This window comes from Tamandua tetradactyla, chromosome 23, assembly GCF_023851605.1.
Source record: "Tamandua tetradactyla isolate mTamTet1 chromosome 23, mTamTet1.pri, whole genome shotgun sequence".
NCBI lineage: Eukaryota > Metazoa > Chordata > Mammalia > Pilosa > Myrmecophagidae > Tamandua > Tamandua tetradactyla.
In genome coordinates this window covers 18,488,480-18,506,205 of record NC_135349.1, presented here as the reverse complement: position 1 = coordinate 18,506,205, position 17,726 = coordinate 18,488,480, and the positions used below count along the sequence as shown (strand labels likewise).

At 37.1% G+C, this 17,726-nt stretch overlaps 1 protein-coding gene, 1 long non-coding RNA gene and 2 other non-coding genes across 4 annotated transcripts in view; 3 read left to right on the top strand and 1 right to left on the bottom strand.

Annotated features, from left to right (window-relative positions):
* LOC143666517 (uncharacterized) overlaps positions 1–7,211 on the bottom strand; it is a 36,448-nt gene extending 29,237 nt beyond the window's left edge. The window contains exon 1 of the long non-coding RNA XR_013167670.1: positions 7,008–7,211. This is a non-coding gene — a long non-coding RNA (uncharacterized LOC143666517). The remainder of the gene's footprint in view (positions 1–7,007) is intronic.
* A 566-nt stretch (positions 7,212–7,777) lies between these two features.
* Positions 7,778–17,704, top strand: CCT6A (chaperonin containing TCP1 subunit 6A). The gene is made up of 14 exons (XM_077141058.1): positions 7,778–8,026; positions 8,496–8,559; positions 10,076–10,210; positions 11,000–11,173; positions 11,638–11,741; positions 12,336–12,446; positions 12,723–12,882; positions 12,979–13,061; positions 13,629–13,725; positions 14,025–14,172; positions 14,746–14,879; positions 15,371–15,473; positions 16,362–16,434; positions 16,700–17,704. Exons 1-14 carry the CDS (start codon positions 7,890–7,892, stop codon positions 16,770–16,772), a joined length of 1,596 nt encoding a protein of 531 aa, XP_076997173.1. The 5' UTR covers positions 7,778–7,889; the 3' UTR covers positions 16,773–17,704.
* Positions 10,725–10,860, top strand: LOC143667848 (small nucleolar RNA SNORA22). Its single transcript, XR_013168158.1, has one exon. It is a non-coding gene; the product is annotated as a small nucleolar RNA SNORA22 (small nucleolar RNA).
* LOC143667846 (small nucleolar RNA SNORA15) lies at positions 14,273–14,413 on the top strand. Its single transcript, XR_013168156.1, has one exon. It is a non-coding gene; the product is annotated as a small nucleolar RNA SNORA15 (small nucleolar RNA).
* Positions 17,705–17,726: the final 22 nt, after the last annotated feature.

The window sequence follows — 17,726 nt, the reverse complement described above, 5'->3', positions numbered from 1 at the left end:
TTTCTTTTATAGCATTATAAGGACACATTTCTCAAACACACCTATGACATGTTTTTATTAAGCACATTCAAAGTTAAAACTTTGAGCTATCTTTTCTTAGTTAATAGTACATTAAGGTCAGTGACAATTTGTCCAAACTTATTAATTTTAACATGGCTATTCTCTTAATCAAAAATGTTTAAGACACTTTACAATTACACTAAGCCAGCATAAACATACAAACTAATAGTGTGTGTATACTATATTAAAATAGACTTGAAATGAACTACTGGCTTAAAATTATTCTTTGAAATTATTAAATAGTCAAAGGAAATGAGCTTGAATTACCTTGACACTATATAAAGAGTTTGATGATAACAGATGGTCTCAAACAGTCTCTCTAATAGACTTTTTTTCCATCTTGAAAACTTAGCTGGTCATAATGGAAGCTAGTAACCATTCGAATGCTGTTAAATGATCGATGTATTGATGGGCTGAGAAGGGGAATAGCTTGACCTCTTGTATACCCACCACTTATCCCTTATCCACCACTGTGAAAGTTTTTTTTTTCCCCTCAAGAATATGTTGCCTTGACACATGAAGAGATGCTCAACTTCCCTGGCTATTAGAGAAATGAAAATCAAAACCACAATGAGATATCATCTCACACCCACGAGAATGGCCATTATCAATAAAACAGAAAATGACAAGTGCTGGAGAGGATGTGGAGAAAGAAGCACGCTTATCCACTGCTGGTGGGAATGTCAAATGGTACAACTGCTGTGGAAGGCAGTTTGGAGGTTCCTCAAAAAGCTAAATATAGAATTGCCATATGACCCAGCAATACCATTGCTAGGTATCTACTCAGAGGACATGAGGGCAAGGACACAAACGGACACTTGCACACCAATGTTTATGGCAGTGTTATTTATAGTTGCGAAGAGATTGAAAGAGCCAAAATGTCCATCAACAGATGAGTGGCTAAACAAACTGTGGTATATACATATGATGGAATATTATGCAGCTGTAAGACAGAATAAAGTTATGCAGTATGTAACAACATGGATGGATCATAAGGACATTATAACGAGTGAGATTAGCCAGAAACAAAAGGACAAATACTGCACGGTCTCATTGATATGAACTGACATTAGTGAATAAACTTGGAGAATTTCATTGGTAACAGAGACCATCAGGAGATAGAAATAGGGTAAGATATTGGGTAATTGGAGCTGAAGGGATACAGATTGTGCAACAGAACTGAATGTAAAAACTCAGAAGTGGACAGCACAATACTACCTAACTATAATACAATTATATTAAAACACTGAATGAAGCTGAATGTGAGAATGAAAGAGGGAGGAGGGCTGGGGGCACAAATGATGTCAAAAAGAAAGATATATGATTAAGACTGAGATGGTATGATCTAGGAATACATAGCGTATAATGATAGTGACTAAATGTACAAATTTTAAAAATGTTTTTGCATGAGGAAGAACAAAGGAATGTCATTACTGCAGGGTGCTGAAAATAGATGGTAATTAATATTTTAAAATTTTACCTTACATGTGAGACTAAAGCAAAAAAGGTTTATTTGGTACAAAATTTATATTTTGACTAGTGCATTTCCTAATATAACTTACAAAGATAGCTTAATTGAACACCATAAGTACATGGAACCTTGAGTAGGACATGAGATTTTGTTGGTTTGTCCAGAGAGATGCCCCGATAAATCCTGGAGTGATTTGAACAGTGAATAAAAAAGTATTTGCAAAGTCCCCTTCAGGGAATGGTGAGAACGGGGGAAAAGTCAACTTCCCCAAGTTGAATTCTTGATATTCTCACAAGCAGTGTGGACAACCAAAGCTATAGGCTGAGCCCCCAGTCTTGGGGTTTGTTCATATGAAACTTAACCCCACAAAGGATAGATTAAGCCTACTTAAAATCAGGCCCGAGAGTCACCCCCAAGAGAACCTCTTTTGTTGCTCAGATGTGACCTATCTCTCCAGCCAACACAACAAGCAAACTCACCACCCTCCCCCTGTCTACATGGGACATGACTCCCAGGAGTGTGGACCTTCCTGGGAACGTGGGACAGAAATCCTAGAATGAACTGAGACTCAGCATCAAGGGACTGAGAAAAACCCTAGAGTGAGCTGGAGGCTATTCTTACGCATTAAGTACGTATCACCTTGTTATTCAAGATGTAATGGAGAGGCTGGAGGGAACTGCCTGAAAATGTAGAGCTGTGTTCCAGTAGCCATGTTTCTTGAAGATGATTGTATAATGATACAGCTTTCACAATGTGACTGTGTAATTGTGAAAACCTTGTGTCTGATGCTCCTTTTATCTACCTTGTCAACAGATGGGTAGGACATATGGAATAAAAATAAATAATAGGGGGAACAAATGTTAAAATAAATTTAGTTTGAAATGCTAGTGATCAATGAAAGGGAAGAGTAAGGGGTATGGTTTGTATAACTTTTTTTCTGTTTTCGTTTTATTTCTTTTTCTGTTGTCTTTTTATTTCTTTTTCTGAATTGATGCAAATGTTCTAAGAAATGATCATGGTGATGAATATGTAGCTATGTGATGATATTGTGAATTACTAATTATATATGTAGAACGGAATGATCATATGTTAAGAATGTTTGTGTTTCTTTCTTGTCATATTTTTTTTAATTTAAAAATTTAAAAAGAAAGAATCAAGGCTACAATGTTCCAAGAAATGATCATGATGATGAATATGCAACTATGTGATGATATTGTGAATTACTGATTATATATGTAGAACAGAATGATCAAAATAGGAATGTTTGTGTTTATTTGGTGTTTTTTTTTTGGTATTTAAAAAAATAAAATGAAATGAAATAAAAAAGAATCAAGCCTACTAGATTACAGTTCAACAGTTTCAGGTATTTCCTTCTAGCTATTCTAGTATACTAAAAACTAAAGAGGGATATCTAAGTAATGCATAAGAATAACCTCCAGAATGACCTCTCAACTCTTATTTGAAATCTCAGCCACTGAAACTTTGTTTCATTACTCTTCCCCCTTTTGATCAAGCAGTCTTTCTCAATCCCATGATGCTGGGTCCTGGCTCATTTGCAGAAGTCAAGTCCCACGCTGCCAGGGAGATTTACACCTCTGGGAGTCAAGTGCCACATAGAGGGGAGGACAAAGAGTTCACCTGCCAGTTGACTTAGAGAGAGAGGCCACATCTGAGCAACAAAAGAGGTTCTCTGGGGGTGACTCAGGCATAATCATAAGTTGGCCTAGCTTCTCCTTTGTAGGAATAAGTTTCATAGAGGCAAGCCCCAAGACTGAAGTCTCAGCCTATTAAACTGGTTGTCCCCAGTACTTATGCTTGCAAGAATATCAGGAATTCCCCAGGTGGGGAAGTTTATTATTTCCAACTTTTTTCCCCAGTCCATCAACTGGGCTTTGCAAATACTATTCTTTACCCAAATCTCTCTGGGAAATACAGGGCATCACACTAACCTGTACAAACCAACAAGATCTCACTACCTATTCAGGGTTCTATGTAATTATGGTATGAATAAATTGACCATACAAGTTAAATTAGTGTATAGAAAATATAAATTTTGCCCCAAGTAAACATCTGTTCCTTTGGTCTCACATAGGAGTTGAAGTTTTTGTTTGTTTTTAAAAGTTTTTTTAAATATTTTTATTGAGAAATATCCACACTCATTCAGTCCATACATGGTATACAACAGAACCAAGGTAAGGAATAAACAGAGCTGTGGTTTGTGGATTTATTTTTGGCAGGGGGCTCCAGGAGCAACATGGGAAAGAAAAGCCAAAGTGACTATTAAGAACATTATGGTAGTTATTCAAGTAAGAATGGACTGCGGCCTAGACCTGTGTAGTGGAAATGGGACAAAGAAAAGTGCATAGACTGAAGTAAAATTGAAAACACTCAGGGCTTATCTAGATATGGGCACTGAGGCAAATGGAGGACTCAAGAGTGAAACCTAGGTTTTTGGCTTTCCTCCAAACGTAACCTTGAGCTGGTCATATAGCCTCTTTCTGTGTTATTTCATCACTTGTGAAACCAGTTTAATAACACTTGACCTATCAATCTCAAAGGATTATTATTAGGATAAAACAGTTCTATTATCAGGATAAAATAGACACTGCATGTGAAGGTGTTATGAAAGTATATACTGGCATTACATTACAAGTACAACAGTAGCAACTTTCTGAATACCTTCTATGTCTGGCATAATGCAAAGCATGTTAAATATACTATCTCATTTTAATTTTCTCTAAGAAGTCACTTACCCCTACTTTACAGATTAGAAAATTTAAAAGTCAAAAATGTTAAGTCCAAGGTCATTTACTGTTAAACACTGCAGAACCAGTATTCAAACACAAGTCTGTTTGACTCTACAATTCTTTCTAATACACTGCCCTGTCTCATTAGGTTCTTTCTTAAAATTTTCTCCTTTATTGGAAATCCCCCTTAATCGAATGGCTGAACACCAGCTGCCATCTCAATTTCTTAATCATGGATGAAAATAAATCTGCTACTGTGTCGATTTGAAAGGATTATATGCTCTAGAAAAGCCATGTTTTAATCCTCATCCATCTTGTGGAGGCACCTGTTTCTTTTCATCCCTATTCAGCATTGTAGGTTGGAAATTTGATTAGATTATTCTCACAGAGATGTGACACCCCAATTGTGGGTATTAACTTTTGATTAGAGGGAGATGTGATTCCACCCATTCCAGGTGGGTCTTCTTTAGTTTACTGGAATCCTTTAAAGGAGGAAACATTTTGGAAAAAGCTTCAGAGCCATGAGAACCACGAGAGCCCAGGCAGCCAGAGACCTTTGGAAATGAAGAAGGAAAACATTCCCAGGCGAGCTTCATGAAACAAGAAGCCTGGAGAGAAAGCAGCTGTCAACATGTTCGCCTGTGCCTTTCCAATTGAGTAACCCTAAACATCAGTGGCCTTGTTGAACCAAGGTATGTTTTCCTGGATGCCCTAGATTAGACATTTCTATAGCTTTGCTTTAATTTGGACATTTTCACAGCCTTGGAACATGTAAACCTGCAACATAATAAATTCCCCCTTTTTTAAAGCCATTTGTTTCTGATATATTGCATTCCAGCAGCTTGCAAACCAGAACAGCTACTACAAAGCAGCTTACCTTTTTGTCTGAAATTCTCCAAAATGCATTCTAAAATCCTCATTCTTTACAAACATTAGCATACATTGCTCTAGAAAAGCCATGTTTTAATCCTAATCCATCTGGTAGAGGCAGCTGTTTCTTTTAATCCCTATTCAGGGATTAAAAACAAGACAAAACATTGTCTAATCCATATTACTCTATTTTGTATCATATACTGAAAATAATCAATTTAACCATATACTTTAAATTGCTTGAAAGTGAGACTGAGACTAGCAGAATGAAACATGCAAATAGATTGTCTGGATCCTTTTGCTAAGAATTTTGACTAATGCCTGGTAGGGAATCAGTGGAGACACCTAATTTAAAATACTGTTATTTGTCTATCATGGATTGTTGGCATTAATTCTGATATCTAAAAATATTTCATTAAAGTATTATTAATGTAGATCACTGAGTTTTTGGGTGCCCCATTAAATTCTGCACACCAGCTAAGTGCTTCACTGGCCTCATTCTAGTCACAGACCTGACCAAGGCAGCCCACTCAGAAGTCTTCTCACTCTCCCTTCCCCTACCTACAAAAAAATGCAAGAAATTCCATCACCCTCATCTCTGTTCACCTGATAATACCTATTTTCCGCATACTTATGTAACAGTGGTTATGGTAAATTCACACTCACACTAAGAAATGTCTGCAGAACTAATTACAAGTCACCTTCTACCGTGTAGTGCTGTTACTCAAACTTACGTCTTTGTGGTTCTTAAAAATACAAATCTACCTAAATCAACTATACACCAGGATATTCACCGCAGACCAAACGGAAGATTGAGAACAATTCAAATGCCAATCAATACGTTACTTGTTAATTATATCATTCTTACAAAGAATGTTATGCAGCTGTTAATGAGGATGAGAAATTTTACTTTTTTTTCCCCAAAAAGCAGGTCATCCAACAGTGCATATTATAAATTGCCAATCTGTGTGAGAAAAGTACTTAAAATTTACATACATTTGTAAACTTAAAAATCATCTGGGAATGACTGTATGGTATGTGAATATATGTCACTAAAATTGCATTAAAATAATCATTGGGGGAATTCAGAAAGTATCTGAAGCTCTCTGTGCTTGCCTGGAAAAAGTTGAAATGTGAAAGGGAGAAAGACTTAACTTTTTACCTTATGTTCTTTTGCATCTTCTGAATTCCTAACAATTTTCATTAGCATCTATTAAAAACAAAGTACAAAAACATTATCACATACCTGGTGGGGGGGAGGATTAGATGTTAGGAAACAATTTTGGAAATCTTTTGGAATTTTTTGGTCTATGAAGCCTTTAAGTTGTTTTCAAACCTGCCTTTAAGGCATGGTGGCCTCGGATATTGTTCTGAGCCATTCGAGAGGACTGAGTTGCTTCTCCTCGACTCCCATGGCAACAATCCGTAGCTTTCTATAGACATCTAACACTTCTACCTTGCTTTATTACATCCCTTTATCTCTGCAAAGTCTAAAATACCAAGGTTTAATTCTGAGGAGGGAGAGTCCTCATCAGATTAGTTTCTGTATCTCCACAGAATCTGGCACAAAGCAAACAGTTAACAGAGAACTTTGCCAAGAAAGTAAAAAGACAGCCTACACAATGGGAGACAATATTTGGAAATGACAGACCAGATAAGGGTCTCTAGTATCCAGAGATATAAAGAGATTGTTCAACTCAACAACGAAAAGACAAACAACCCAATTACAAAGACGTGAACTGACACTTCTCAGAAGAGGAAATACAAATGGCTAAAAGGCACAGGGAAAGATGCTCAACTTCCCTGGCTATTAGAGAAATGCAAATCAAAACCACAATGAGATACCATTCCACACCTACCAGAATGGTCATTAGCAAAAGAACAGAAGACCACAAGTGCTGGAGAGGATGTAGAGAAAGGGGCACACGTATCCACTGTTGGTGGGAACGTCATACGGTACAACCGCTGTGGAAGGCAGTTTGGCGGCTCCTCTGGAAGCTAAGTATAGAATTGTCTTTTTAGTTTAAGGTATATTAGAGAGACTAGAGGGAATTCCTGAAACTGTAGAGCTGATTGTATAGACGTAGATGATTGTATGATACAGCTTTCACAATGCGACGACTGTGTGATTGTGAAAATCTTGTGTCTGATCCTCCATTTATGAGTAAAAAATATGGATTAAAAATAAATAATAGAGGGAACAAATGTTGAAATAAAAAATTTTAAAAATGTAAAGAATGTATATTTGTTTATTGCTTTAAATGGTGAAAGAGATAAAAGAGGCAGGGGAAGGAAACAGAGCAAATCGCGCAAGTGAGGGAGGGAAGAAGCCCACCCTAAGCTATGAGGATAGAAGACTCCAGGAAAGGGTTGCTTGCTCTCCAATCTTCTCCCGCAGGCCTCACCCCTGCCTATGTCCTGAGATCCAGGGTCCCTAAACTCCTGCCAGCCCGCCGCCACACCGGAAATCTAGGCGCCTGCGCGCCAGGGGAATACGCTCCAATGACGCTGCGCCAAGGGCGTGAGGGGGAGGAGCCCAGAACGTGGGGCGGAGCCTCGGGCAGAGCGGCCACTGCCCAATGAGCGGGTGCCGGCTGAGCCGCGGCCCAATGACGGCGGCGCGCGCGCACGCTGGGGCGGGCCTAGCGTACCCGACTTTTCCAGAAGGGTTCCGAATATCACCTTCCGGCCACGCTGAATCGGTCTTGGGTTTTTTTTCCTCGGTCTCTGCTGGGTCAACTATGGCGGCTGTGAAGACCCTGAACCCGAAGGCCGAGGTGGCTCGAGCCCAGGCGGCGCTTGCGGTCAACATAAGCGCGGCGCGAGGACTGCAGGACGTGCTGAGGACCAACCTGGGGCCCAAGGGCACCATGAAGATGTGAGGCAGGGTTGGCGGGGAGGGCCGGGCGGGCCGGGGACCGCGCACCTCGCGGCTCGACGGGACCAGGGTGCGGGGAACCCGGAACTCGAAACCGTCTCCTCCGAGCCTCCGCACCCTCCGGGACGGGTCTGTCCTATTTTCCTGTGCCGGGTACCTTGATTCCGGCTATTCTTTCTTGCGGCCTCCGTGGGGAACAAAGCCGCCCTCGTGCGCCGCACCCCCCACCCCACCATCCCTATGTCTTCCTGCGGTAATGAGGGTTCGGCAGACTGTCTCTGAAGGGAGGGGGTGGGCACTGCACCATCTCTGTTGACTGGGAATAGAGATTTCCAGCGCCCTGTGAAGCTGTGGAGCTGTGGATGAAGCCCGATTTTTTATGAAACACTTTTTTTTTTTTAAATGGGACTGTTTATTTTGTCTCTGTTGGAGAGAAAATCACAGTAATTAATTTCTGCTCATTGAACAGGCTTGTTTCTGGAGCTGGAGACATCAAGCTTACTAAAGATGGCAATGTGCTGCTTCATGAAATGGTGAGAGGATATTGTAGGACAAAAATGTCTTGATTTTCCATAGTACGTTTGATTTGTGGGAAAATCTGTCTTTTCTCAAGATTAGGAATGCCATCGTTAATATGACAGAATACAGTGATGGGATCTAGATCTCACTTACATTTTTAAACAGTTATAATATTAAAGTTAATTAAAATAGCATCTGAAAAATTAAGAGTGATTGATAGAGTCAGATGGGCAAAATGGAACAGGATGATCACACTTTTTCACTTTTTAAAGCCCTTCCATCTTACTTGCAAGTGGCGGGGAAATAAAACCTTTTCTTTAAGGCTTTACCATTTTAAAGTCCCAAATGGCTGGAGAATACGAGATATTTGAAAGTAATAATCGTTTTACTCATTCATGAATTGCCAAAACAGTAAATCCAGAAAGAGGGAATGAGCTGTGATTTGAGTTCAGAATAAAATTTAGGATTTTGATGGTAGACAAGTATGCCGTCAACATCCAAATATTCTTCAGTAAGGACTAGCTAACCTAGACGGTATAGTTTGTTTTGATGGATTAAATGGTGACAATGCCAGTAGGGAACAATTGGGAGCAATCACATAAACATGTCAGAAAAGTCAAATCTACATGGTGGTTATTACAAATATCTTTTAACTTGCATTTCTTTGATCAGATACTTATTTGCTTTGCCTTTTGTTTTGTATTTATAATAAAGAGAAGCAGTACAATGTTTACAGTTTAACAAATAAGTGTAAAGCAATCATGTGCATTTACTCTCTTAAGAAATAAAGCATTATCACCTCCAAAGCTGTCACTTGTCTCTCTTTCTCCAATCTCAAGAGATCCATTTTTAATTTTTCATTTTGAAAAACTAAGATCTATACCCTTTACATGGATTTACTAAATACTGTTATCACACCTAAGAAATAGACACAATGCTAATCTCATACACAGTTCATACTTGTTTTTACGGTTGTTTGCTCAAACGTCCTTATTAGCTTGTTGCCTTTGTTGTTTTTCCAGATCCAAAAGAAAAGTTTTTCCATGACCTGTCATAATGTGCCTGGTGATAAGACACAGTGAAAAGTATGCAATTTGTCAAAAATCAGCAAATCTTAGATAATAGCAAAACCTAGATTCTAAAAAGAAATGAGTCACCAAAGACATAAGCTGGCCAACTGTTTTAGACTAAAGAACTATAGTGAGTCATGAGAACTAAATGCAGTACAGAAGCCTTGATTGGATCCTATGTAATTAAGACTAGGGTGCTGTTGAAAACGAGGTGAATGTAGGGTTCATCTGTTGCTGTTAATTGTTCTGTCATCTTAAACCTTAACTTCAAGCTTCTGCAGTGGAGATAATCTGAGATTTAAACAATGAATTGGTATACAGTAATAGCAATGCCGAACATTTTAGCAGTTCATTTAAATGAATAGCACTTTAACAGGCCCTTTACCCATTTATTTGAGGTATAATTGGATTGCTTCATTTTAAGTCATTAAGTGGTTTTTTTTTCTTTTTCTCTTTTCAGCAAATTCAACACCCAACAGCTTCCTTAATAGCAAAAGTAGCAACAGCCCAGGATGACATAACTGGTGATGGTACTACTTCAAATGTCCTGATCATTGGAGAGCTGCTGAAACAAGCGGATCTCTACATTTCTGAAGTATACATGGTTTATGCATCTCTGAATTGTATTGTATATATAGGAAATACCTGAATTTTATTTATAGTAATTGATGTGTTCATAGTTACTTCATTGTCTGACACAAATTTATTTCTGACCCCAGACAAGATGAGGGATCTTCCTTGCCTGAAAAAACAATTTTATCAAGTTGCATTGCATATAATTTTTATGTCCATCTTTATTCTACAGACATTAATATATAGGGGCTTAGAAATCAAATGTGTATGACTATGTATATTTCTAAGGGAAGGCCAACCAAAACCTTAAATCAGAATTTCACAACCTTTTTATTCCTAAGTACTTCCAGGGCCGCAGCAAACTCCATGACTACAAATTCAATGTCAGAATGACTTTACAGGAAACAAAGAGAAAACAGACTCTTAGCTTTCCTTGTATTTGTTTTTATTAGTAAATGATATGAATTCCAGAAAAAGTAAATTGTTCCTATTAACTGCAACTTAGGGTAGTTTTGAGTTTGGACATTGTCTTTGGTTTGCACAGTGAACACCCAAGTGTGCTTTATATAGTTCCCTTGGTTTTGACGCTGTGCAAGAGCAATATCTGTTCTTTTCCTCTGCATTGAAAGGAATATTTATCCTTTTAAATGTATTCAGAAGTTCAGCACATTATTTTTTTAACTGTATTAAAGTGTATGAATGACTCAGAACACCCCTTCAGAACTATCCGACCTTTATCATGAACTGCAGTTGCGTCTAATTGACTAATACCAGTGTCAGTGGTGGTTTTGTAATTGTGTGTTTATTTTAGGGTCTTCATCCCAGAATAATAACAGAAGGATTTGAAGCTGCAAAGGAAAAGGCACTTCAGTTTTTGGAACAAATCAAAGTAAGCAAAGAGATGGACAGAGAAACACTGATGAATGTGGCTAGAACATCTCTGCGTACTAAAGTTCATGCTGAACTTGCTGATGTCTTAACAGAGGTATGTGTTAAATTTAGAATATGTCTGGTACATCACCTACATTGAAAATCCTTGGTATATAAAATATCAATATATTTACCAATTCTAGTTACAGGGTAGTATGTGAAGTTTTTACAGTATTACATTGTGTGTAATGAGTAGGTTTGTTTTTATGATTTGGAGATGCTTCTGTAAAAACTATCTTCAGAGTATTGGTACCTGGCCTTTGTTTTATACCTGGTTATAAGTATTTTTGATAGAGTAGCAGGAGGGAAGTGCATGATTCTCAGGTAATTACAGATTAATGAGATTTCAGAGATGTAAATGACTTCAGCCCTTCCAAGTAATGTACTCTGTTAGCTCATATAGGAAAATGAAATTGTTTAGAGATTTTGAAGTTAAACTGTCAACTTTAAATTTCTGAAGGGCAAACAATTTCCATTTTTGCCAATCAAATTTGTTTAATGGTTATTCTTTTACCATAGGCTGTAGTGGACTCCATTTTGGCCATTAAAAAACAAGATGAACCTATCGACCTGTTCATGGTTGAAATCATGGAAATGAAACATAAGTCTGAAACTGATACAAGGTAGAATGCTATGAGATAATTAATAAAATGCCTTTAGAAATTTGCCAGTGTTTCACACAAGACATTTTTTGGCTGATTTTGTAATATTTAATTAAGTGTGTATGCCTGGATAAATATTATATTTACCCTTAGTAACAGTTCCTCTTGAAATGAGGTTAAATGTTTATGGTTGGAATGCTCATCCTGAGAAGTGATGTATATCGCTCCTTCGGTGGGCCCAAAGCATAATGGGAGACAATTGGAAATTTAAAAGAAAATCTTTTGAAAGGCATAGTTTGAATTTAAAGTGGAGATGATCACAATTTGATAGCCTTCCTGCCAGTTAAGGCTATTTCTCTGCAGAATTTTATACTTTTGTTTGTTTGAATTACTTATTTTTTGTCATGTTCTGAAATACTGATTTTTCACGTTCTGAATATTTGCACGTCTCTCCCAGGCTTAAGTAATACTTGCTGCCAAGTAATTCAAGAACTAAAGCTCATTGTGTGAAAATTACTAATGCAGTTTCAGTTCACTATTTTTTATTTATTAGTGTGTGTTATACCTATTGGAATTTATGACAATACGGGTTTCTTTCCAATGTGTTTTTGACAGCTTAATCAGAGGGCTTGTTTTGGACCATGGGGCACGGCATCCTGATATGAAAAAAAGAGTAGAAGATGCGTACATCCTCACATGCAATGTGTCATTAGAATATGAAAAAACGTGAGTTTATAGGTCTTAAAAGTGAGATTGGGGAGGTGAAGACCTTACTTAGTATTTGGGGCAGGTCACTTGTGAAACTTGGTTTCCCCCGTATAAGAACAATAATGCTTCCCTTGGGTTTGGGAAGAGAAACCTCTAAAAATATTCAGGGCTGAGATTAGGGCTCAGTGACTGTTAAATCTCAATACAAACTTGGTTTCCGAGGCTGCTGCCTTATATTCTACAAAAAAGAATTGTTAACTGTTTTTTCAGTCTGTTATTTTTTTTTTTCAATAGAGAAGTGAACTCTGGCTTTTTTTACAAGAGTGCAGAAGAGAGAGAGAAACTAGTTAAAGCTGAAAGAAAATTCATTGAAGATAGAGTTAAAAAAATAGTAGAACTGAAAAAGAAAGTCTGCGGTGATTCAAATAAAGGATTTGTTGTCATTAATCAAAAGGTAAGAATGAAATTTGGATTCCTAAACTGAATAGTTTGCAACATCTTTTATTTTTTAGGGTGCAAGATAATGAAACTCATTTTATTTTTGCCATAGGGAATTGACCCCTTTTCCTTAGATGCTCTTGCAAAAGAAGGCATAGTAGCTCTGCGCAGAGCTAAAAGGAGAAATATGGAGAGGTATGGGTAACAGATTATCTGAGTTTCATGAATTTTACTTACTGTACAAGTTAATTTGAGATTATTGCTTGTTTTATTTTTACATCGTGGCGTATATTGTACATATTTTCCCATGTCAAGAGGCAGTTTTTAAGGGGATTCAGAAAAATAACTGTCCCAAAGAGCTTCATGCAGAGCTTTTGTCCACTTGTATGGTGACATTAGTTCTCTCTTGCTGGAGGGTAGCAGGAACACCTCCATTCAGAACTGAATTAAGGGTGTTTGTTTGAAAACAGACTGTTCTGTTGCCACGAAAATTAAGTATTATATGCAGTGTCCTCTGGGTTTCACATCAAAGGAGTGTTTTCTTTGGGAAAACACTTGGAAGACTTGGGAACAGTGGTTTGAATATTGAGTGTGAGAGAACAGAGCAGCTTTTAGCTGGTTGAGGATGAATGTTCTGTCTTGCATTGGAGTGATGTGTGTGGGACTTGCTAATATTGGAATATAATTTTAGTATGTAATTCTAAAAGATTGTTACCTACAAACTTTGCTTATATGTCTCTTTCAAACACTTTGAAATTTCAGGCTGACTCTTGCTTGTGGTGGGGTTGCTCTAAATTCTTTGGATGACCTAAATCCTGACTGTTTGGGGCATGCAGGCCTTGTTTATGAGTATACATTGGTAAGTGCATTTTCCTTCTTAAGGTAATGATACTTTTCGTTTATGAATTCTTTAGTAGTAGAAATTCATTTAGGGTTAGGGTTTTTGCTTTATTTACATACCTTTTGATTGTTTATGTGTAGTAATTATGAACCATTGAGAGGAAAGTCCCATTTCATTTATATGTAACTTTTTAGAAATAATCATTGTTATTCTTTGACCAGTGTTGTTCCCTGTTTAGTCTTTCCATAAGCCACTCCCCCTCTGTTCATTCTTTTCATAACCAAATCCTGTTTTGAAAATGACATTTCTTCACTTAGGGAGAAGAAAAGTTCACCTTTATTGAGAAATGTAACAATCCTCGTTCTGTGACATTATTGGTGAAAGGACCAAATAAACACACACTCACTCAAATCAAAGATGCAATACGAGATGGCCTGAGGGCTGTCAAAAATGCTATTGATGATGGTAAGATTCTTAATGTGTTCCTGATTTAAGATCCCTTAAATGTAATACACAGGAAAGTACAGTTATCTTTTAAAATGGTTTCTTTTTTGCTGATCTGAAAGCATGGCTGAATACTGTGTTCTTTTTATCAGTAGTTTACACAGCCAGACACCATGCAAAAGTATAGTCTTCCCTTTAAAATGGTTATGATGGTATGCTAATTTTTCTTCATAGCATGTCATTATTAAAGGTGAATACAAATTAATAGCTTGGAATTGCTGCCAAGTTCTGGTTAAATTGAACTATCCTGGGAGCACGGGGAATTCAGTGGTAGAATGCTCACCTGTCTTGTGAGAGACCTGGGTTTGATTGCTGGCCCATGCACAAAAAGAAAAAAAAAATTGAAGTTTTCTATTTGTTGCCTTTATTATGGCTTTCAAATGCAATATTCCAATTGTTTTGGCCATAATAAACTCTGAATAAAGTTAATGTCTATTTCATATGTTTTACACTGTTATCCTCTTTTCCTTATAAATGATTATATAGTTTTATTCTTTGTAGTTTAGCATTTCTCTTCTCCCCCCAACCCAACAGGCTGTGTGGTTCCAGGTGCCGGTGCAGTGGAAGTGGCAATGGCAGAAGCTCTGGTTAAATATAAGCCCAGTGTAAAGGGCAGGGCCCAACTTGGAGTCCAAGCATTTGCTGATGCATTGCTTATTATTCCCAAGGTGTGAATATTTTATTAATGCTCAGTTTTCTAAACTACACAAAAACATTTTAACGATTAAACCTTACTGATAAATGGGCTTTATCATAATGTTGATTTTGGATTAGTCTGATTGATTTTCTTTCTGGCACTAGTTCATCCAAACCATCTTAAAAGTAACTGTTAAGGAGAGATGTCAGTATCTGAAGGTAGTAGATAGCAAGAGAGAACTTGAGGGTTTGTGGTATAAGAGTTATACTCAAGTATACAGCCTTGCTTTTTTGTTTCATTTTAGTTACTTTGTGATTCATTGTTTTCTTTTGTGTGCTCATTTGAGGGTATAGTTTTATGATCAGTGTATTGCTGGGCTAAAGTAGCATGTAAATGTAGAGTGAGTAATGGTTTTGCTTTACTCGATTTTATTTTAATTAGTTGGAAATAATGGTCATTTATTGTAGATTTGACTATCAATTCCTTAGGTTATGTCTTTTGAATTAAATTTGCTTATTTTAGGTTCTTGCTCAGAACTCTGGATTTGACCTTCAGGAAACACTAGTTAAAGTACAAGCAGAACATTCAGAATCAGGTCAGCTTGTTGGCGTAGACTTGAACACAGGTAAGAAAATAAAATTATTTTTAGAGGGGAGAATATCTGCCGTTTATTTTGATGTTTGACCCCAATACTAACTTTCAAGGAACTCAGGGTTTTAGAATGGAATAATATTGGGTATATAAATTTAGAATGAGTAAGTATAGTAATTTAAGGGACTAGAGTAGACATTTGAATAATTTCAGAGTACAAATTTGTTTGAGGTACTGCCAGGCAGTGGTACGTGGTTCAGAGTAATATTGAAGTTTCATATTGAGATTGGCTTATTCAATTTTTTGCATCAGGACTTTGATGAGAAAATGCCATTGGGTGATCATATTAATGGGTGAAGAGGGGGTCAAATCTGATGAAATGAACTTTAACTGGATATCATTTAAAGCCCATGGTCTTATAGGCTTTGAACAAATTACACAAGCTCAAAGTAGAGTCAAGAACCGAAATATATCCATATAGTAAGCATGAGTGAGACCTAGTATTGTCAACAACTTCACTTGTATTCACTTTAATAGGAAAGGTTTCTGGAGTGAAGGTAATGATAAATCCATTTTGATCAGACTATAACTCATGTGTTTGCTTTAATCTGAATAAACAGGACTTTGTCACAAAATATCAAGCTGATCAAACATTGGCAACCAAATAGTAATTCCCTGTCACTGAAAGTCTTCCAAGTTAAGGTCAACCACTCATCAAAGAAACTGTGGACTGGATCCACATGGTTTGGAGTAGAAAATAAGACTCATAGTGGAGTTTGGGATCTTCATAGTTAATACTGTCAGAAATGAGTAATCAGTGATGTGCAAAGCAGCAGAAAATGTTCTTTGTGTTAATTTTTGTTGGCAGCCTGCTGATTTTGTGATCTATATGTAATTTCAAAAAGATTTGATTACTTTTTAGGTGAGCCAATGGTAGCAGCAGAAGCAGGCATATGGGATAATTATTGTGTAAAGAAACAGCTTCTGCACTCATGGTAAGTCTGGGAAAGTTAAAACTAAAATGATTGTTAGGGAATCATCATACTGTTCATTTGTTATATCCTGTTTAGTTCTTTTCCCAACCCCCATAAAAATGTAATCAACTGAAAGTAAAAGGAAGTGAACTATAACCTAGGGTGGGTAGAGAGGGAAAGGGAAATTAAATTAGATGTAACGTGTGCAGTTTAGTTAGAACTGGGAATTTGAGTGGAATTAATGTATTTCAAATCTAAGCCACCTGATTTTTCTTTCCCCTTCAAGCACTGTGATTGCCACCAACATTCTCCTGGTTGATGAGATCATGCGAGCTGGAATGTCTTCTCTAAAAGGTTGAATTGAAGTTTCCCTTGTATCATCTGAATCATGAAGACTTGACAGTGATCCTGGGAATATAGCTATGGAATTTTTGTCCCAAGCTTCAAATGACTTTCAAAGGATTTTTTTTTCCTTTGAAAAGATAAGAGGATAAACTATGAAGTTCTGAAATTGTAGTGTTTTTTTTTTAATTGCACTGAAGTGTATGCTTATAAAAAGGTCCTTTTTATCCAGTGAACAGGATGTTTTACTTCAGCTACAGTATAGTTACATGTTGTATAAGCCTATGTTATCTACCTTGTTATTAAATATCCTTCACAAACAAATTTTAATTATTTCATAAGTTTCTGTGGATATATTTTAATTTATACAACAATTCCCTGTTGTGGAGATAGTTTTAAATTTTCTGCTGTTATAAATAACACCTAAATAAGACATTTTTTAAAGCATCACTATTTCCTTAGTGTAAATTTATGTGAATTCCTGGACCATGCACCCAAAAACAAACTATTAGGTCATATGGACTTTTCACACTTTAAAAATAGGTTTGCTAAAATACTTCCAGAGAAAAGTTGATATTCTCTACAACATGGAAAGAGGGATAAGCTGAGGGCGAGGAAGTAAAAAAGTTGCAAGTATAAAATGGAAAGGAAAAAAAACAAATAGAGGGGGCAGTGGGAAGAAGATTCCTGAGCATAGTGACTAAGGAGGCTGGGGTTATCAGAGATTTTAAGTCTGGTGGTGTGTTCTCACTCTGAACCTTTGCTGATGCAGAAATGTCCATTCCAAAGCCTCTGGTGTTAAATACTGTTCCTTCTTAAGTGTTAACACAAAATTGTATTTATACAATTGGTGTATTCGTTGAAGGTGTAATTGTGTAGCCATGCTTTGTTCTTTGATGGCTTATAGCAGTTGCCTACAGTGTGCAATAAATCTTAAGGTAAAACCTTTCCTGTGGTCTCAGAATGATTGG